Consider the following 22293-nt stretch of genomic DNA (forward strand, 5'->3'; position numbering starts at 1 on the left):
TCATGTCTTAGATATGAATAACTTTTGTTGTTTAAAAAATCCATCTCAGAGGAGAAGAATATGCCGCATTTAAGGATATCCAAAATAAAATGCTTTGGGCTCCGAAGGCATGTCCCAAAGAACAGTGCCAAATATTTTTTAAGAGTTTCAGAATTCTGTTCTCTTCAGTGTTACTTTATATAGCTGAAAACTGTTCAATTACTCATTCAATATAATTTTCTTTACAAGAATACAATTCATTTTTTATAGTTTGTCTTATATTATTTTCACAAATAGAACTAGTTTATAATGGGATGCTTTACTTTCAGGGTGTCTATGATTGCTTGTTCCATGAATTTTAAGATTGAATGAACCCACACTATTGTGCATGTGCAAACTGATAGCCCAGATTATTTTGAAAGTTTTTTCATATTTTCATCAAAAGACTTTCAGTAGTAAACTGACATTGTCAGTTATGAGATATTCTTTAGATGCAGACTTCTGGCTGAGATAGAGGTTCATTATAACAGAGTAATCTGCTTTTGCATTTTACAATTAATAACACATGCTGATATCGGTAATGATATAGTACATAATTATATGCATAGTTGGCTTACAAAAGGGGATCATTTTAGTAGTTTTACGGCATAAGCACAATTAAATCCGTAATTAAAAATAAGACTTAATTTCACTTAGCCCTGGAGAACATATGTTCCCTAATGGCAGTGTGTCCAGAGATCATACAGGAGGAAGATGAGGGATCTAGATGGAGAAATAAGTGAGTAACAGCTAGAGGTATTTGGGATGTTTATTTTGAAGCTGAGAGCACTGGCGGGGAGATAGTTTAGATGTCTTCAAATATTTCAAAGTTCATAATTCAGAACAGGAACTAGACTTATTCATTGTTGCTTCAAGGGCCAGAAGTTTCAGGAAGGAAATTTTGAATCAATAGAAGGAAGACCTTGCTCATCAAAATCTGTCCAGTTGTGTCAGACAGGTTATCTTGTAAAATAATGAGTGTCTCATCACTAAAAATATTAAAGTCAAGGTCAGATAACCATGTCATTGGTGGTGTAGAATGGGTTTTTAAATTAAGAATGAATCTGGACTAGATGAACTTCAAGGTCCCTTTTATCTTTCATATTCTGTAAGCTCAGAGATAAGAACTGGATTTCTTTCTGCAGTCTTTCTTCAGTAGTATGAAATCAAGGAAATAAATCATTCTCAACCATCTGGTGGCCTACGTGGTCCCTGACCCAATAATATTTTATGACATATTTTAAAACCTGTGAAAAATGACAGAGAAGAAATATAGCAACAATTGCACATTTTAGAAACATTCCCATCAGAGGTATTGTTAGGTTTGGCACACAGCTTCTCAAATATCTGTAATAAGCTCCACACTTGCATAAAAGTATAGGTTTAAAAAATCTCAGATGAAAATATCTCTGACCCTCAGTTTGGTTTCATAACATTCATTAATTCAAAATGTTTTGTGATTACCTACTAGGTTCCATGTGCTGTTCTAAATGCTGGGGATATAGTGGAGAATGTTGTAGACAAAAATGTCTCCTCTCATAAAATTTATATTCAAGTTAGAGATGCAGATATTTAATAAGAAAAAAAGCAATAAAAAATAATTTCAGGTGGTGGTAAGCCCTTTGAAGACTCTGAACAGAGTAATGTGCTGGAGAATGGCTTTGTTGGTGAGGGAATTACTTAAGATAGATTGCTAGGAATAGGCTTTCTTCAGATGTGATATTTGAACTGAGACCAGTTGATGAAAAGGAGTAGGCCATGCTAAGATCTGAGGAAGAGTATTTTTGGCCTGGAGAAGTGCAGGTGCAAAAGACCTACCATTGGGTGTCTGGGCCCATGACTACTGACTATCTACTTTCCTGTTCTTTGGAATCGTCTGTGTAACCACAGTCTCTAAATGCGAGGCATAAGACTTGGCCTCGGCAAAATGTCAGACTCAGAGTTGATAAAATACAGGTCTATGGTGCATCTCTTTCTTCTCTCACCTGCTGAGTTTTCCATCATATCAGTTACTAACGTGCTGTGTCTGGACTTTATCTGAAAAAGATCAAGCAGAGACCACCCCCCCCCCAAAAAAAAGAGGTAGAAAATAAGTCTTTATAAAGCAGGGACTTCCAACCTCTTTCTCATGGAAAAAGAGCTCTTCTTGGGTGGGCTTCAAGGGAAAAGTGATACTGCTGAAATTGTTTTCAATATTTTATATGTGTTTTTTCCAGTAGATAAGAGCCATAGCTTTCATCAGTTCTTCTTGGGGTTCCAACCTAAAAGCATGAAGAAACACGGTTGTAGAGAATAGTTGCAGTGCTTACTGTCTCAGATAGGAAATGAAGCATAAACATCCCCTCGAAAGGACTGAAATGCCATTTTGTACCTCTGTGTGCCACCCAGAAAAATAAGTGGAAGTAAACAAGCTCATAACAGGCCCTATTTCAAAAGGACCAACTCAAAATGTAAAACAAAGAGGGACAGAAAGTCAAGTAAAATGTACCTGCATAGACACATTTCTTTGTTTTGTATTTAGAAGAAAGACTGCCATTAAAACATATTGGCTGCTTCTTCAGAAAAGTAGTATTCCCAAAGATTTATGTAAGGGCAGCACAGAGATACGTCCTCACGCAGCTATGCGCCTTTGGGTTGCTTTTCCTTTATGTTCTATGGGCTTTCTATGTTCCATGTGTTGGGTTTAAATTTTAAATACTCAATATAAATTTCCTTTGTAACAAATAAACCTTTTATGCCTTAGATGGTTGCGTATTCTCCCAATACCAGAAAACGTCTACATATAAAGGAGACTAGGAAGGAGAAGGGGTGTGAAAGTGAAAGGAAGTGACCTTTCTGAGTCCTGGCTTGCAGGACAAAGAACCTGCATGACAACAAGTGTGTCTGTTACCAGTGCTCACAGAAGGTAAACGGATTTGTGGAGGTGCTTCTCCAGGTTACAGGGCTGGGGCAGCTCATGGTGTTAAAGGAACAATTATTCAATGACACTTGTTAAAGACAATAAGGAAGACGTTATTCCAGGGCGGGGCATCAGGATGGGTGTAGGACCACCGCAATGGACTCTTTCAAAGGGGAAGACAGATTGAGCTCAACTCCAAATACAGCATGGGCAAGTGGGAATTTACAACCAAGGAACAGGGGGCTGGTCAGTGGATAGAAGATTACTAAGAGGAAACATCAGGGATTGGGCGTGGGGGTGGGGGTGGTGGCTAAACTAACCTAACAAGATTCTTGCTGAAGGCAGGCCAGGGTGATCAGACATCATTTGGGGGAGGGGGAGAATGGGGAAGCTGATTAAATATTAAGGGTGATGAGATATGAAGAATGGGAAATTCTAGCTAAACCAACTTAGCAGGATTCTTGCTTAAGTTAGATTAGGCAGAGACAAACATCACAATCTAAAAATCAAGGTTCAATTGAAAAAGAGCTCAGTGGAGCTTGTGTAGAGTTTGGTCATGGAGAGAAACATCATCAGTGGTGAACCACGTGGGATGGGCTGTTTGAGGGTTTTATTTACATGATGTGTGAGCTGAGAGTCATGAATTCACACTCTCATCCCTTATTGGGTTAGAGGTACTGTCCTCATCCATCTCCTTTGTATCCTACTGTCCTTGCAAATGGTATTTGTTTTATTATAATCAGTATACTTCTTTTGTTTTTCCTGGGCAATATTTCAACTCTCAGCTCTTTGTTAGCACTCCTCTTCTGTTAACATCTTTGACCAATTAGAAAGGTGAGCCAATACTGTTGTCTATTTGTTTTGACTAATACAAACTAACTTTATTTTATAATTTGCACACACAAATCCAATTATTGTAAATGTTTCTTCAGTACTTCTGAGACAGAGGTGGAGACATGACAAAGTGTTGTGAGTATAAAAGGTCGTGGTAGGAAGAGGTTTTGGCCTTCTGGCAAGCTCTACCTAGTTATGAGATCAATTGTTTTTCTCCCAGGCAACGCTGCCCTAAAACAAAACAAAATTAGGGGCAAGTATTAAAAGAAAAGTCCAAGGCAGGGAGCTAGAAGTAATAGCTCAGGCCGCCAGCCAGGTACTGGCTAGTTATACCAATATGGAAATTGGTCAAGTCTGCATAGAACAGATCCCCAAATCAGTGGCTAGAATAAGAGATAGAAATTAGATAATTTTGAAATGGGGCACAAAAGGAGCCTGACACAGAGTAGGCAATCCTTAATTGCCATTGTTTTATAATCAAGATCTATGATGGGAGCACATACCAGTGGATAACCCACTGGGCTTCTGATGTTAAAGAGCAAGTAGGTGTTAGCCAGGTGCAGAAAATACTTGGGTGCCATAGGGCTGGAAAGGGCAATCCAAGCCAAGAGGCAATGGTGCAAAGTTAGAGCTGGATGCAAGTCACAGCTGGAGCACAGGGTGTGAGGAGGGCCATGTTTATGCACAGGGCAGAGGCTGGATTATGAAAAGCTCAGTCCATCCTACTAACCCATAGATATTTGAAGTATGAGAGTAGTTGCTGAACAAAGAGGGAAACATGTTCACAAATTTGAGGCATTATTATAAGAAGAAGGCTTAGGACAAAGTAGTCATGGGATTCTGATTTATTATTAATGAAGCTTTATTCTCAGATAAACACACATAAAGCCTCCTGCCCAGATAGTAAATGGTAGGCAGATTTCAGCTTTCTGGCTCAGTAGTTACTTAGATGGAATATCCCCAAGTATTTCCATTCTCAGGGTTCTTTTATATAAAGTCAAAGAAGCTCCCCCCTGCCTCTCTGCTGACTTCATTATCTCCTCTGCAACCGCTGGCGGATCAGATTGACTCTGACTTGGGGTGGTATCTGTTTTATCATTCAAAGCCCTGCAGGATCAGTTTGGGCTTGGTAGGGGAGAAGATCCCTTTTTATCTTCAGGCTTTGCTTGATCTCATCAGACATTGAACTATTCTGCCAGTTTTGCTTCAGGTATACAAATGCATTCTCCTTTCCTTTCACTCTCTTTCTTGACATAGTTAAACTGCAAGTTTCCTGTTTTATTTTCCTTTTCAATCGAACAAGTTTTCCTCTTGGGCTTTATTGGTAGAGACTTGCAAATTTTACCCTTAAAATGCATGAGATGTGAAAGCCATTATAATATTTTGACCTGAAAAAGTACATTACAAAGGAACAGTGTTAGATTTGTGCTTTAACATCATGATGTTGGCATTGTAGAGAATGAGCTGAGGTGGGGGATTGCGATGAGGATTGGGTCTTGAGGCAGGGAAATCAGGTAAGAAACTGTAGCAGGTAATTCATGTAGGATTCAGGTTGTGGCATTAGGATGGAGAGGAAGGAATGAATGTGAAAGATATATAGGAGGTAGAATGAACAAGACAAGGCGATGAATTGGCTTTGGGGAGTGAGTGACGGGGATCTGTTTGATTCCAATGCCCCTGCTTTTAGACACTAAAATTTTGAGATGTGGAATAGATGGTAAGAAGAAAGCTGAATGTAGAATGTTTTTTCTCTTCCAAAGACCTCAATTCCGTTATCTTTTAAATAAGATTGAATAGTACCTACCTCATTGTAATATTACAAAGATAAATTGAGATACTGCATGAGAAACCCTTAGCACACCACTTGGCACATAATAAACATAAATCTTCAATGCACAGTGGTAGCTAATAACAGTAGTTTACCAAGGTATTTATTGAAGTAAATAGAAAATTTAGTAATCTATGATTAGATTTTTAACTAGCTAAATCGCCCCTAGTTTTACCTGTAATGACAGGAAAATATGCATTGTCTAGTCATATATGTTTGTGCTAGCTGAAGATTTTCAGGGCAAGGTTTATGGGATGTGCTCCAGTTTCTCACTTTGCTTGCTTTAACACCCTCCAGCTTCTTGTAAATGAACATTTAGGGTGTGCAAAACGGCCTCCATGAGAGATAATGTTTGCATGAGGGGTTTGTGAATAAACTCTTCTGCTCAGTGAGGCAGAGGATGCCTCCTGCTGCTGGAACTGGCTGACTAGTCAAAGTCTGGGCTTCCGGGTTTTCTGCCTTTAACATCTTTATAACTACTTTTTGGTAAAAATGAAAAATGTTCAGTAAATACAGTCTTTTAATTTTGATTATTCTGCCTGTCTACTGGGCATATTGTGAGGGATTAAATAAGATATGAGGACTTGTTATATATTAAAAAATAATAAGATGACTTTTTCTACTGCATTTGCTATGCATGGGTTTAGTTACCTTTCTGTTCATAAGAGAACAGAGAGTTCTGTAAAAATTTTAGTGCTTTCTGTTTAATTTTTTTAAGGAAGCATTTGTCTCCCTGCAGAGCTTAAGATTATAAGTAGAGAACTTTTGATCCAACCTTTTTAAAGCTCATGAACTCATGAACTCATGAACTGCAATCATTCACTTCAATTCTAGAAGAAAGACGGCTGAAGATTGTATATTGGTATCTGATAATTAACACAGTTATTTCAAACTTGAAAATCATGTTTATTTACAAAAATATTAATACTGGCATGTATTGGCACCTAGATTTTATTTATACTTTAACTTCTTAAGTGTTTTAAAAGGCTGCCTGACTTTTTGCCGTGGCCTGTGAATATTGAGTACTGAAAAGCCATGGGTGTTCTTCCAATTATAGAAACTCATTTTGGAGATAGATCAGAGAATAATTTCAAGTGTATAATTTCCTCAAGTGAAATGAGGCATCCTAACATGCCTTCAAATAGATTCTGGGAAATGTTGGAATTGGTGATTTTTTCCCTGATAAAGGTAGTGTTATTATTTACAGTTAATAGTTGACTCAAATTTTAATATTGCAGCCAGTAAAGTAGGTTAGCCAACACGTCTTATTCATACCTTTGAATTATCTGAGGTTGTTAACACAGGACTGGCATAGCTTTATGGAGGAAGAAAACATTCCAGGAAAATCAACTCAGTGTATTTTATTTTGAGAAAAGCAAATAAGTACAATTTAATTCTTTCCTATTCACAGTAAAATGCCCTTTGTGAAATGCAATGCAGTTTTGAATTCTAACATTTCTGTTTCCTCTTTTTTACTCACTCTACAGAAATGCTTGCATATACCACTAAAATCTATGACTAGCAGAATAAATTGCATAGAAACACATATATATTTTTTTCTCTAGACTTAGTGTTTTGCTTTTCAACAAAAGTGTCCAAGTTTATACTGAAAAATGTAAACCTTATACATAATTACTTGACTGGCTGAAAATACACTCAGGGTTATGTTCAGGTTGAATTACCTCAATTAGAATGATGCCAAATGGACAGTAAACCCTGGAGGTATTAATATTTCTAGGAAGAATTTAGAGAGTGACTGAGGGGGAACAATTACTTTATACAGAGAAATCTGGAAAAATACTGTATTCTCAAAAAGAGAAATATTCTTTTGGAAAGTTAATCCTTACCTTTAAGTACTTGTGTAAATGATTCACTGATCATTCAGCACGATGCCTGTATGCTGCAAGTTTGTATAATGCTTTCTGAGTCATCAAAGAAATATTAAATTGTGTGTACTGTGGAGAAATTTGTGCTTTTATTTATATATTTACACCCTGGGTCTTTTAAATTAAATTTATTAAAGAATTTAATGTGACGTACAAAAAATAGATACAATAAGTCAATAATAAAATACAAACAGAATTGGAAAGTCAGGGTTAAAAGGAAAAGTAAGCAGACATGCTTAACATGAAGGCAAACACAGTGGCTGTAGTTGAGTTCCGTGTCTGTCCGTCAGCTTTCCGACAGCCCAGGTGAAAAGGAAGCACAGTCATCTGTGTAATTCTAATGTTGGGAGAGCAAACATTCTAATTTTTCAAAGGGAGCGAAATTCTAATGTATCTATTTCAAGTGGGATTTCATATCTACTACTCTAAGCTATCGAGGGACATATCTTCAGTATTATTTTTCACAAAATGTATAGAGCGGTTTCTTATGGTGTTTTTCAACACATATAGTTAAAATACACCTCAGTGGAGAATAATATACCAGGGCTTTATATAATGCAAGCTGGCACATTTTGGTGGTCTGGACATGAATTAAAGTACTTAGATGTCAATTGATTTCATTTCTTTTAAATAATCTGCAGATATTCCTCTTTTGGAGGGATTCTTGATAGAGAAACATAAAGTATAATTTTATGAATTTTGACAACAAACTTGAGGACTAAAATGGTCTTGTTTGAAGGATTATCTATGTGCTTTTTAAACTAAATGAGGCAGGGATAAGACTGATATTTTGCTGTAAAAATCAAGCAGTCTAACTAGGACCTTTGCTTTGAATAAAGTATACTTGCCCACCTCAGCATGGAGATAAACTTCAGGGCCCAGGGATATGGCAGGAAGCCAAGCCCCAACTATGTGTCTTACTAATACAATCGCATGTCTACTCTTCTGGCGGACCCAAAAGCCTTTTTGTCACTGGGATCCAAAACTATTCACAATAGCCTTGATTGTCTTAATATTTTATTGCGTTTTCTAGTTTTTTTTTTTTAAGTTGAAAAGCAAGTCATTTTCAAAGAAACATGGACAAAATCAGCACAATCTGAAAAAGGATCATTGCAATGATGAAGTGTATATATTTGGAAAACTTGAAGGAACTAGGAATATTTAGCTTAGAGAGGAAAATGGTTAAATGTCAAGTGATGATTCTTCAGGCATGACTCTCTACCTTACGGAAAAGGGAAGGGCTGAGAGCAGAGCTAGAACCAGGACATCCTTGTTAAGAAGGCAGTTTCTAACAGGGAATGCTTGTTAAGAATTAGTGTTGTTCTAGTGTGGGCAGGACTGACTAGTGAGGCAGAGAGTTTCTCTTATTTGAAGTGCAATTTCATTGATTGCTTTTCTCTCTGTGTATGAGCCAGACTTTCTTGTTTCTTTGCATGTCTTATGATTTTTTTTTTTCTTTTTTTGGTAGAGAACGGGACATTTTAAATATAACATGACAACTCTGGAAATCAGCTTCTTCCACCTCTCCAAAGTTTGTTGTTATTTATTTGTTGGTTTGATGACTTTTCTAAACTAATTCTGTAAAGTCTGTATTCTTTGTCGTGTGTGGACACTGAAGTCTCTGCTCATTTATCCCTAGTGGTTAGTTAATGAATGAACAGAGATTTCCTTAGATGTCTGGAAGCAGGAAGTCTCTCACCCTTTACCAAGGGTGCACAGACCTTCAAGGTTAGCCAGAGGCGAGCTCTTAGGGTCTTCTCAGTTCTTTCCTGGGCCTATGGGCAACCCCTGGACATAAGCACTGCCCTACTTATGTGTGTAACTGTCTAGATCCCCACAAGTGTCAGGATTTTGCCAAGCCCTGTTGTGTACAACTGTTACCCACAGCCTCAGGCAGCCTTAGGCAGCGTCGCATTGAATAGTTGCCTCTGACTGCCTTTGGTGAACTCCCCCAGGGGAAAAGGCTATTCCCCCTAGTTGAGCTCCAAGTTCAGGTCAAATAAAGACAGACTTGTAAGTGGGGTCTTCCAGGGAACCCCCAGACCTGACAAATAATGACAGTCCCCTAGAAATGGAGCTTTGAAAGAGCTTAAACCTCATTCTGCCCCCTTTGGTGGCTGCCAGGCTGTTGGCTCTCACCGATTGCAGGCTGTTGGTTTTTCAAGGCTACTGCAGAGCTGGGACGTGGGGATGGGGATAGGACAAATTAAAATGCCACAGAGATTGCTCTTCTTCGTGAGATTCAGATGTTTTTGATGAATAAACACTCCTCAGATTGCTGCAAGTCTGGTTAATTTCCTGAATTCTGAAAAAGTTGATTCTAGCAGTTGTTGCCAGTGCTTTCATTGCTTACATGGAGCAGAGACTCTTTGGAGGTCCTTCCTACGTCAGTGTTGCTGATGTCACTCTAGAAGTGCTTTTTTACCACGTGAAAGATAAAAAGTTGAATTCATAACTTCCAAGGCCCCCCGCTCCTCTAGAACATCCAATGTTAACTAATAGGTCTCATTCAGAAACCATCCTAGAGGATATAATTTACTGTACCATTTTTAAAATAAATGTGAGTGACCTGAAACAGACTTTCCACAATGCCAAAATATGAAATACAATAAACTGTACTAAGTTATCAATTTCTGCTTTGTTTTATGCACAGATTTAAAAAAGAAATATTACCTTTCCTGCACAGTTTCTCAGCTTAAAATGAGTTAGTCTAAGGGGGGGTGGGAGATCTTAGACCAATATAGGTAAAATTTAAGCCCCAGAGACTATTGAAAAGGTAAAAATGAAATGATAATTGATAGTGTTTTGCAGGATTGAATCATCAGCATATATATTTTATGAATGGCTTACCTTTTTCTTTACCTTGTTATTAACTACAGTCCCCATGTTGTACAATAGATCTCTTGAACTTATTCCTCCTATCTAACTGGAATTTTGTATCATTAAATGGTTTACCTTTACTTTTGAAATCTGTTATAATTATTATTACCCAAATATTGACATGTTCATTCTAATTCTTTATTCATTAGAGATACATTTTTGTAGTAAGTCCTGAGAACATAGCTAAGAAATCAGCTCAACATGATTCAAGGCCATTTTATATCAATTTCTTGAAAGGAGAGATGTGAGGGTATGGTGCCACATTATTTGGTAATGATGTTAAATGAAGTGTCCATGTAAATTAATTTTGCAGATGTCTGAAGCCAAACCTTTTTAATTTAATGATTTTTGAGGTGACTTTTTCTAAAGTACGTAAACTACTTCTCTTCTTAATCAGGAGACTGGTAATCTAATGTCTCAGTGGCAAATAATCATTTTGCACAGTTACTTCATTGTCCTAAAAAACAGTGACGGCCACCTTGGCTCTTACAGGAAAGGGCTGTTGCATCAGTACTCACTGGTGACGCACTGCTGTGCTTTTGTTGTTTTCATACTCCTTTACAAAGTGTTGTAGTTCATACTTTTCCATTAATATTTGCTGGTCATAGATTCCCCATCTATTTTTAACTCGAGCTTTCTACTTTTTAATCTGTGGGCTAACATTTCAGATAAGAGCCCTTGCCATGTGCTGAGCATCATTCTAAATGTTGAAATGTGTTTGTTCATTTAATCTTATCAGTGTCTCAAACAGGTAGGTACTATCATTATCTATATTTTTCAGATGAGAAAACTGAAGCACAGAAAGATTAAGTAATTTGCCTACACATAGCTTATAAGTAGCAGAGCAGGAATTTGAGTTCAGACCGCTGGCTCTGCAGTTCATGATCGTTACCATTATACTGTACTGTGTCATATAAAGATGCTTGTTAAAGTTACACGTAAACATAGTAGTGAATGGACTCTCGTAGAATACCTTACTGGAACTCATTGAAAGGTACTTGAACTTTGGTAAATTGTCTTTGTGAAATCTCTTTTGGTTTCCCGCAGAATGTGTGTGTATGTCTGTATGTGTGCACATTTCTTGTATATGTATGAAATAGGTAAGATAGCCAGAGAAGTGACTTTATTAAAATAGTGTTAAGTATTATTCAATCATAAATATCTTAATTTCATTTTTGGTGAAACTGATGAACCTTAGCTAATCTTTTGCTGTTAATTTTCATTACATGGTATACCATAAAAAGGCAGTTATTGAAATATGTCTAACCATTATAGTTTTACATGATTTTTTATTTCTTGAGAGTAATGCCTTATTGGCATTACTGGTAAATGTCTGTGGAAATCTAAGAATTATGTATTATTCATTTCTTCTCTCCAATATAGTGCACAAATTAACAAATGATTCAGTAGTCTTGTTTTCCTTGACTTAGTTGAATTCTTTGTGGAATCTGGAGAAGAAAACAAGGAAGCAGTTATTTAAATAATTATGAATTTCTTTTTATTCAAGCGGCTGCCTCTAAAGGACAAGTGCCGAATCACTTTTACCCAAAACTCAGAATAAAATATTTGAAAATCAGAATTGTTGGGAGGTTATTTTCCTTGGCTGTCTCACATTTCTGCATGTCTTGTGAGCAGCACTGGCCTTTGTTCTGGACTATCTTTTCAAAGATGTATATATAGAAAATAGCCTTGAAGATAGAGATATTATCTGCCTTCACAGAGAAAGGCAGATTTGTTTACTGTCCAGTGTAATAAAGATAATGCTCCTCTCCAAGGCAAAGGATAAGTATGCTTACTGCCCATTATAAAAGATTAGGGTTTCCTAAGCTTGGAGTTCATCTCCCGTAATGCAACGCACTGTGTGTGCAGGTGTGATCTGGCCTTCTTCATGCTGCCCTCACAACTCGAAGAACTGGCACGTACTCTGACAATTGCCATTCTATGAGTAATAAAGTCCTTTGTCTCTGTCTTCTGCCAGCATCCATGAAACAGTAGCAGGCTAATTTGTTAGCTTCCAAATATAGTAAAATCTCAGAATCTTCAAAGCTCTTGAAATTTTTTAAAGTTATAAAATGGTTTCCTAGCTTTTCACCTTAATTTAGAATCAGATTCCCTTTCAAAGATATTATCATTTCTTCACTCCAGTTCACTAGAGACAAGGCAGGTCGTCTTAACTTTGGTCACCTGAGTGAGTGGCTTATGATTGCTGTTGGTCACATTCTAACTCCTTTTTTTTTTTGGCCCCCCTCCCTCCATTTTTTCTTTGTCATGACTTTTCTTCTACTCTTTTCTTTCTCTCCTCTTTTTTTCAGAATTCTCTTCTGTGTTTCACATAGTCACTCCTTAAACTTGTACTTAAGACTAAATGCAAACAAACAAAAAACCTTGCTAATCTTTTTCTTAAGTCACGTGTCTCTAACCTGTAGGGGAGGTAAAAGATACCTTTCAGACCTTTGTGTGGCAGAACTAGAAGTTGGGTCATGATGATAATTCCCCCATGTGTATTTCTGCTATAGACAGTGGACAGAGGTGTGGTGGGGGGAGGGTATAGGTCGATTTCTACCCACCAGCGTGTTTCAGGAGTGGGAAACCACTCCTCATCCTTCGGGAAAAGTCTCTGACCAAATGAGCTGTAAGTCAACAGTGAATACAATAATAATAAAACATTATTTTTGAAATTTTGGGATCAGTCTCAATCAGGGATCAGCAGTCTATGGCTTGTGGGCCAAATCTGGCCTACTGCCTTTTTTTTTGTGCGGGAAGTTTCATTGGAATACAGCCACACCCATTCATTTAAATATTGGCAATGGCTGCTTTTGTATTATGGGGGCAGGGATGAGTGGTTGCAATAGAGATCACACAGCTCACAAAGCCTAACGTATTTACTATTTATACCACTGGGTCTTGTGTTGAGGGGAAGACAAGAGAAGGAGTAAGTAAGCTAATTAGAATCAGTTGGGTAGGCTTTTCAAAAGGTACACACCTCCCTCTCTCCTTCATCTTCTCATAAGCTTTCCCTGTTGTGAGTCACTGTCTTAAACTTTATGACTCAAATAGTTTGGTTCTATTAACTGATACAGATTGTTTGTTTTCATGAACCTATTTTTACCCTCTGTAACATAACCAAAGTAATATTTACCATGTTATTTCTTTGACAGGGTTGTGGGAAGAAAATGTATTCCTTTTTGAGAGGAACCAAACAACTGCAGGTGCTGAGGTTTCTGGGAATCTCCATTGGAGTGACACAAATCCTGGCCATGATTCTCACCATTACTCTGCTCTGGGCTCTGTATTATGATAGAAGGGAGCCTGGGACAGACCCAATGATGTCTCTGAAGAATGACACCTCTCAGCACCTGCCATGTCACTCAGTAGAACTGTTGAAGCCAAGCCTCTCAAGGATCTTTGAACACACATCTATGGCAAACAGCTTTAATACACACTTTGAGATGGAGGAGTTATAAAAAAAGATCACAGAAGGAAACCACAGACTCGTTTTATTGGACTTGTGCATCTTTGAGCACACACTTACCTGTTTCAGAAATATGTAAAAATAAAAATGGTGCCATAAAAGAATGCCTAGACATATACTTTTCTACACTTTATAATGAAGAGGGAAAAGTTTCATAATATAAGTCACCACCTGGACAATAATTGATGTCCTTTATAATGCTGAGAACAGATCTAATACCCATTTTATAGCTTGTGTAAGACTTTTACTGAACACAGTTATGTTTTGAGGTGGCATAGTTTGATCAGCATTTCTGCATCTGTGTAAACGAGCCATATATGGTGGGACTGGAGCTACAGTAAAGGTTGATTTACTTCTACCAACTTCTATTTAAAGTACCAATTAACTGCTAACATAGGAAGTTAGACAGTACTAATGACTTTTACTACTCAGTGATGTGTTCTTTTGTGGGTGAATAAATTATACATAAGAAAATTTTGGAGATTGGTGACTACTTAAATGTGATTTTTACTGGCTACAAGAATATTCTTACCACTTACAAGAGCAAACTAACACATTGTCTTAAACTGATCAGGGATCTATGTGTATATAAGTCTGCGTATAATTCAGTAGATTTCATTTCTTATAATGTTAAGAATAACAATTGTGAAAAGGATAAATTTGCCCTGTATAGCACCATTATTTTTAGCCTTTCTTCTTAATAGAGCTTTAAAATTCTGTCTGGGGTTTATATTACATACATAATTGTTAATTTAAATACTTAACCACTAATTTTGAAAATTACCAGTGTGATACATAGCCATCATTATTATTCAGAATGTAGTCTGGTCTCTAGGAAGTATTAACAAGAAAATTTACACTTCACTTAGTTGATTCAGTAAAGACTTGGATGCTATTTTTCTCCTAAACTAAGACTATTTTGACACTAAACACATTTTAGAAAAGCTTATATTTGCCTTCTCCAAACAAGAAGCAACAATTTCCAAGTCAATACCATTCTATAGAGAATAATGTTCTTTTTCTCCAGGAAAATGCTTGTGAGAATCATTAAAATAAGTGACAATTTATCTAGAGATTATCTTCGCTTTACTTCACTTATTAATATACTGTGGTGAAATACACAGCTTATTAAATTTTTTACAAGAGTAAAGTATATTTATTTGAAATGGGAAAAGTGCATTTTACTGTATTTTGTGTATTGTGTTTATTTCTCAGAATATGGAAAGAAAATTAAAACATGTCAATAAATATTTTCTAGAGAGTAATGATTTCTCTGTGCCTATTTTTAAATATATTACAAGCACTTTTACTACGTGAGAAGATTATCAAGGGGAGAGAAATATAAGGAGGGATGTTTGAATAAAGTGTTAACATTGATTTCCAAACTCTGGAGCTAAACTCTTAAGAGTATGTATCCTCAGTGAGAAGAGTAAAAAAGATGCCTATTTATTTTCCAAGTTTGCTTTACAGCTAAGTGCTGAATAATGTTATCTGATATAATATAAAAATATACCAATCTATGTTCATTTATCTTCTCAATGCTTTCATATCACAGTATTTTATAGCTATTATTAACTTTTAAAAGAAAATGAGTGTAAGGAATACAATATTTGAAATTAATTGCCAGATTTAAAATCTTTTATAGATTTAAATGAAAACTAAATAAATTACTTGTTCAATCAGAACCAAAAAGAATTTTTTAAAATTTCTTCAACACCCGAACTTCCCATAATCTCAACTAAAATACCCAAGTCACTGGACTGCTATGAGTTTTATTTGAATTATTTGGATGATGGTCAAATTTGGCTGCTTTTTTTTATGTGTTTCACAGTCCTAGAAAGAACAAGCATATATTTTGTTGAGCTCAATAAAATAAAAATAGTCTTCGAATTATAAAATAAAAGTTGATTTCTACATTTTTAAGCTTCAGATATTTTGATATATTACCTGATATACTACCCTCTAGAATAGTCAACATAAATTTAGACAATCATCTTATATAAAATACACTTGCTTAATGGGAACAAATGACATTTATAGCAGTGGTCCACAAAGGCCTCTTATGGTAGCAGTGCACCTGGAATAATAAAACTGCAAGGGACTTTAAAAACTGTATTTAATGCAGTAGAGCTGAGGGAGTTCACTGTTTGGGTACATTGCAAACAAAATTGTTAACTGTTTCTTTGGGAATTTTTAAAAGCTTTCTTTGGTAAAAATCACCATTTTTAAAGTAAAAATTTAAGAAGATTATTTTTAGACTGGTTAACAGTCAATTCAGAGCACCCTGGAGACTCAGAGATGGCAATAAGAGATGATGTCTGTCCTTAAGCACTGTAAAATCTGGGTTAGAGACACCGGTCCTAACAACAGGCAAAATAAATAAAGGAATTGCATAATGAATAGTGCCTCACTTAGGAATGAGAGACAGAGGAGAGTGGAATTAAGGCAGCTACACCAAGGAGGTGGCTGTCATTCTGGATTGGAAGGAGGAGTGGAGTCTAGCCGACTTATGGAGAACATTCCATGGTCCACAACTCTGAAGTTAAAAAGTACACATTGGTTTTGGAGGCATGACCTGTGGTTCTGTGCACTTAGTGCATAGCATCCTTGAAATGACACCATGGGAAAGGAAGTGGTAAAATTTGGTATGGGGGGCTTCGTTCTGCAGGTTCAATGGAGAGTCACTGAAGTGTTTTCAGAAAGAGAAGTGATGTATGTTTCATTAATTTAACTGGATTAGCCAAGTGAGAAAGAGGGCGCCGGGAGACAGGTACACCCATTACACAACTCCTGGGGTGGGCCACCATTGACCTTAGTCTCGGTAAATGGAGCACTCTAGCGCTGTACACACTGCAGATAGATTTCTAATGCTGTGGTCCTGGAGAGAGAAAAAGATTCTCACAGGATGATGGAAGTCAAAAAACAGAGTGCATAAAACAGATTACAACAGGGTGCAGCCACAAAAATTGGCAGCAGATTGATCTTGGGGAGTGTGGGACAAGAAGTAAAAGAACTGAAATTTCTAGACTCTGTGCCTGGTAAATTGACCATGGCATTAACCTAGATAGAAGACCAGACAGGAGCGGGTATGTGGGAGGGTAATTAATTTTGTGTGGGGCACAGTGAGTTGGAGATGCCTGCAGGACATGCAGATGGAGATGTCTACAGGCAGCTGTAAATTCCAGTCTGGAGCTCAGGAGAATTCACTGTCGAGCCTGAGAATTTTTATGCATTGCTTTCCCATCTCAGGAAGCCTGACAGAAAATGGGCTGAGAACCAAATCTTGTATGAGGAGAATCTTAAGCAGATTGCTGCAAGAACATCCTTTTGTCTGAACTCCCACTCCAGCAGATGAATCAAGGGAGGTAAAGAAACAAGAAATGACTGCACTACTGAATCTTCAGTGGCAAAAGGAGCTGCCCCCTTTTTAAAAAATACTACCAACTGTTGTATTGCTCTCCTCCCAACCCCTGTTCCTGTTATCATCTTGTAATTTTAAAGTGGATTCATCGTTTTTATGAACTGAGTTCTTATTTCCTCACATCCAAGCACATCCTAAAAATATATATGGCAAAATCTTTGATATTATCTTGAAAGCTCATTTTTCTATTTTAATATGTTAATTGTAGTCATTCTTTTATCTCATGCCTTCATGGGTGCATACTAGGTGCCAGCCACACAGTACAAGGTGCTTCACACACACTTTCTCTGTTCTTCACAACTCGTTTGCAATTTGCAGGAATCGTAAACCCCATTTTACAAGTGAAGAAGGACTCAGAGAGATTGAGAAAATGTATTTAACTAGTGCTTGACAGTGCTCTACTTCCTCCCTCTCCATTTTGTGGTGTGGCGTCTTCACCAGCCTGTGGCGAATCTCAGCTAATCCCTTGCATACAAAAGCCAGATTCTCCTTCCTGTGGATCAGTATCACCAGGTCCAATTGATCTCCAAATTCTATTATTCCTTCTTTCAGAGTGATGCTTTTGTCTCTCTAATTTCATTCCTCCTATTATCCCTTAGAAAAAGTCCAAGTTATCTAAAGCTTTAACTGAAGGCATAAATTGCTTTCTTCTCCCCACCTCTTGTCTCCTCCCACTGATCTATCTTGTGCACATGCACTTTAATCAACTTTACTGATATATATATATATATATATATGTTTAACAAATACACCTGTTTCAAGCGTACAGTTATTTGTGACAGATATATACACTCAGGGGGAAGGGCCAAGATGGCGGACTAGAAGCAGCCCACACACACCACTCTGATGGAAAGGATCGAAAGTTGCAAGTAGATGCCCACCTACAGATAGATCTTTGTGAAGAGAACATTGTAAATCAACAGAGAAGCGACAGAAGACAGAGTGAAGGAGAGGGAGATGGGGCGATCCACTCAGCAAGATTGGAAGGTACCTGGGGGAGGTGTCCTCACATGGGGAAGGACAAGAGGAGAGAACCCTGGGTCTCTATGCCCCACCATGGACACTGTGACCTGAACTGTGAGAGGGGTCCCACTGCCAGTGCAGACCTCCAGACTATTCAGGGAGCTGCTTGGAGACTGTGCAATAACACTGCACTGGAGAGTGGGCACAGCATGGACCCGCTGGCTTCCATTTCTGGGTTGCTGCACCTGATGCCATTCTGAGCTCTCAGGTCCAGAGTGTCTATAAAGAGCCCAGCTTTGCTATAACCCCACCACATCACCCTGCTGGGCCAGGAAGGGAGGAGGCAGAGCAGACACTCTCATGTGCCCTATGACTGGGAGCTGAGCACCCACCCTGATAGGGGATTTGAGCAGAGTAGGTACTGCTAATGCCACCTGAGAAGCCCTGAGGCAATTGCCTCAGCAGGACCTGCACAGGGAGAGAGCCCTAGCTTCCAGGCAGCCCACTCAGTGGCCCCACTATTGTTGCTCCCCCACTGCTACCTGGCCTGGTGGTCCCACCCTCATGGCTCCTGCATGCCACCTGGAAGGATCTACCCCTATGGTCCAACGCTCTGCCATGGGCCTGCATGCCACATGCCACCATTGCACCTGGACCTGGGTGGAGCAAATGCCCACAGCCCTGACACCCATGACTACTGCCTAGATAGCCTGGCCCAGCTGCCATGGCCACTGCCACAGGAGACCCAGGCGGAGCAATTGCCCACAGTGCCTGCCTCTGTGGAAAAGGACTCCCTCCCTCCTCCCCCAGAAGCTTCCAACAACAGCCTGGGGACAAATTCACCACTCTACATGAAGATCCTCCAACACCAGCTTGGACTGTGTCAATCACAGGGGAAAGGGATAATGCAGAACAGCTGCATTACGGGCTCTCAGTGCATCCACTCCTCTCCTGCCAGGTCAGTCGTCTGGAGTAAGACACAAAAGCACAATCTAGGGACCCCTGCTTCTTCTCACTAAGTAGGAGGGTTCCCAGTAAAGAGGAATAGGTGAACTGAAAACCTATCTCCTCTGAGCTAGGGAAGAGGTTTCAGTTAAAAAGAAACCAGCAAAAGAACTCTGGCAAAATGAAAAAACAAATTAGTTCAACACTCCCAAAAGATCATAGTAGATTTATAGCAACGGACTCCAACCAAAAGGAAATTGTCAAAATGTCAGAAATGGAATTCAGAATACAAATGGCAAAGAAGATGGATAAGATTCATGAGAAAGTTGAAAACCATCACAAAGAAGCCAAAAATATATTTGAAGAGATGAATGAAAAAGATGAAGAAGTTACTAAAGATATAGACAGCATAAGAAAAGATATAACAGAAGTTAAAGAAATGAAAGGGTCATTTGGAGAATTTTAAAATGCAGCAGAAAGCTTCAACAACAGGCTAGACCAAGCAGAAGAAAGAATTTCAGAGTTTGAAGAAAAGGCTTTCAGACTAACCCAGTCAGTCACATATTTAGGAAAAAAAAGAGTAAAGAAGAATGAACAATCACACAGAGAAATATAGGACTATGTAAAATGATCTAATATAAGAATTATAGGTATCCCTGAGGGAGATACCCCCTTACCTCTGATAGAATGATCATTATTAAAAGTTCAAAAAACAATAGATGCTGGTGTGGATGCAGAGAAAAAGGCTTATACACTGTTGGTAGGACTGCAATTAGTACAACTTCTATGGAAAAGAGTATGGAAATTCTTTAAAGAAATAAAAGTAGACTTGCCATTTGATCCAGCAATTCTACTACTGGGTGTTTACCCAAAGGGGAAAAAAAAAGACATCTGCACTCGAATATTTATCACAGCACAATTCACAATTTCAAAGACATGGACTTAACCTAAGTGCCTATCAATTCATGAGTGGATAAAGAAAATGTGGTTATATATATACCACGGAGTACTACTCAGCCATAAAAATTAATGAAATAATGTCTTTTGGAGCAACTTGGATGGAACTGGAGTCCATTATCCTATGTGAAGTAGCTCAGGAATGGAAAAATAAACACCACATTTTCTCTTTAATAAGTGGGAGCTAAATGATGGGTACACATGGGCACAAAGAGATGTAAAGGACATTGGAAACCAAGAAGGGGGGAAAGTGGGAAGGGGATGAGGGATAAAAACTTACCTCTCGGGTATAATGAACATTATTCTGGTGACAGGCACACTGAAAGTACTGACTTCAGTATTATGCGATGTATGCATGTAACAAAAACATTTGTACTCCCTTAATATTTTGAAAATTATATACGAGTATATACACACACACACTCATGTAACCACAACCACAATCGAGACATAGAATATTTTCATCATCTCAAAAAGTTCCCTCTTGCCCCTTTGTTCTAAATTCTTCAATCCCCACTTCTAATCCCAGGCAACACTGATCTGCTAAATGCCACTCAAATTAATTCTTGTGAACCACAATTTTTATCATGTCACCTCTTTACTCAAAGATGCCTCTTTACCAGGCATCTCCTGTTTTAAAAAGACAGAGCTTCCCAACTCATTAGTACATATGTTATTTATACAGCACATTGGTATAAATGAGGGTAAGAGGCCACTGGCCATCCCAGGCCTTGCCTGGCTACCCTGAGGACTACAAGGAAGCAATAGCTCAACACACACTTTTGGCTGCAGCACTAGAGCCCCCAATATATGGTGGCTTAAACAAAATAGAAGTAAATTTATATTTCATAAAACATATGGTGAGCAGCCCAAAGTATGGTTGTCTGAAGGTGTCCAGGACTTAGGCTCTTGTCTCCTGCTATCCTGATGTGCTAACGTGTTTCTCTTGCTCACACGGTCCCAAACAGCACACTCTGCTTCCACATTTCAGGCAGCAGACCAGACAAAAGGGAAGGTTGAGGGGAAAAGGCATGTCTTTTCCCTTTGAGGACATAACCCAGAAGCACACATCATTTCCATTCACACTGAATGGCTATAAGGCAGGGTTGCAGATACTTTGTTCCGGACACCCGTGTGTCCAGTTAAACCAGGAAGTTCTACCACAGAAAGAGGGGGAAATGGGTATTGGTGTCAACTAGTAAATCTCTGCTACACTCCTCAGTACCTTCAGAATAAAATCTTCCACTTGAGCCTGTTTTTTCACACCTATCCCCCACTACTTCCTCACATGTCACTGTACACCAGCCAGCTGAGCCAAATGTGGTCCACTCCTTGCCTCTAATGTCCCACAAATCCTGTGCATCCTTGGTCTTGCTCACATCGTGGTACTTCCCTGACATAGCCTCATCGCCAAACATTCCAACTATACCAATCTTTAAGTCACAACTCAGCAGCCACTTCTTACATGAAGCTTTCCCTGACTCCAGCCCATTCTTCTCTGAGCTCAGCATTTTTTTGTTACCGTAATATCTAATTTGGTCCTTGTATTTTTTATTTGATAATACTACTTTTCTATAACGCTCTTTTTATTTGTTTTTTCTTTTCTTGTATGTCTGGTCTCTCTTGAGAGTAAATGTTACGCTATGTTTCTTCCACTCAGCATTTTGCACAGGCTTAGGTAATATTTCTTTGGTATCAGTTGCATATCTATTCACTGTGTGTATAAATTAATATATGCATGAATTATGAGTCAGTTAAATAAATCAAAAGCCTTTGTCTAAAATGATTCCAACAAGGAGAAACTGCTGTAAAAGAGGCCATCTGTTCTTCTTGACTGGGATAGAGGACACTGGGTTATCATGGGATAAGTACTCATTTAGCTATAAATGGATGTAGATTGGATCTGCACAATGCGTTTAGAGCTCAGTCAAGTCTTATAAATATCTGAGCGAACTATCAAATTGTACTTGTAGTCTAATAATATAATAGTGTTTTAGGTTTATAAAATGCTTTCACTCCTAACCCCAAATCCTTTAGCTTTTAAATATACATTTGTTTGACTGGTAGTGTGTACAGAGTAAAAGCTGAGGGCACATCTCCGAAGAAATCCTTGGAGAGTGAAAGATTGAAGCAGATTACCACTAACTTTGTAATTTCTATATGATTCTAGAAAATAACTTAAATAAACGT

General features: G+C 38.1%; 1 protein-coding gene across 1 annotated transcript in view; it reads left to right on the plus strand.

Moving 5' to 3' along the window:
* Positions 1-14864, plus strand: part of TSPAN12 (tetraspanin 12) — a 60283-nt gene extending 45419 nt beyond the window's left edge. The window contains exon 9 of the mRNA XM_012652734.1: positions 13504-14864. Coding sequence (XP_012508188.1) covers positions 13504-13809 — 306 coding nt within the window. The 3' untranslated portion in view covers positions 13810-14864. The remainder of the gene's footprint in view (positions 1-13503) is intronic.
* Positions 14865-22293: the final 7429 nt, after the last annotated feature.

The sequence above is a fragment of the Propithecus coquereli genome, unplaced genomic scaffold, assembly GCF_000956105.1.
Source record: "Propithecus coquereli isolate 6110/MARCELLA unplaced genomic scaffold, Pcoq_1.0 Scaffold4, whole genome shotgun sequence".
NCBI lineage: Eukaryota > Metazoa > Chordata > Mammalia > Primates > Indriidae > Propithecus > Propithecus coquereli.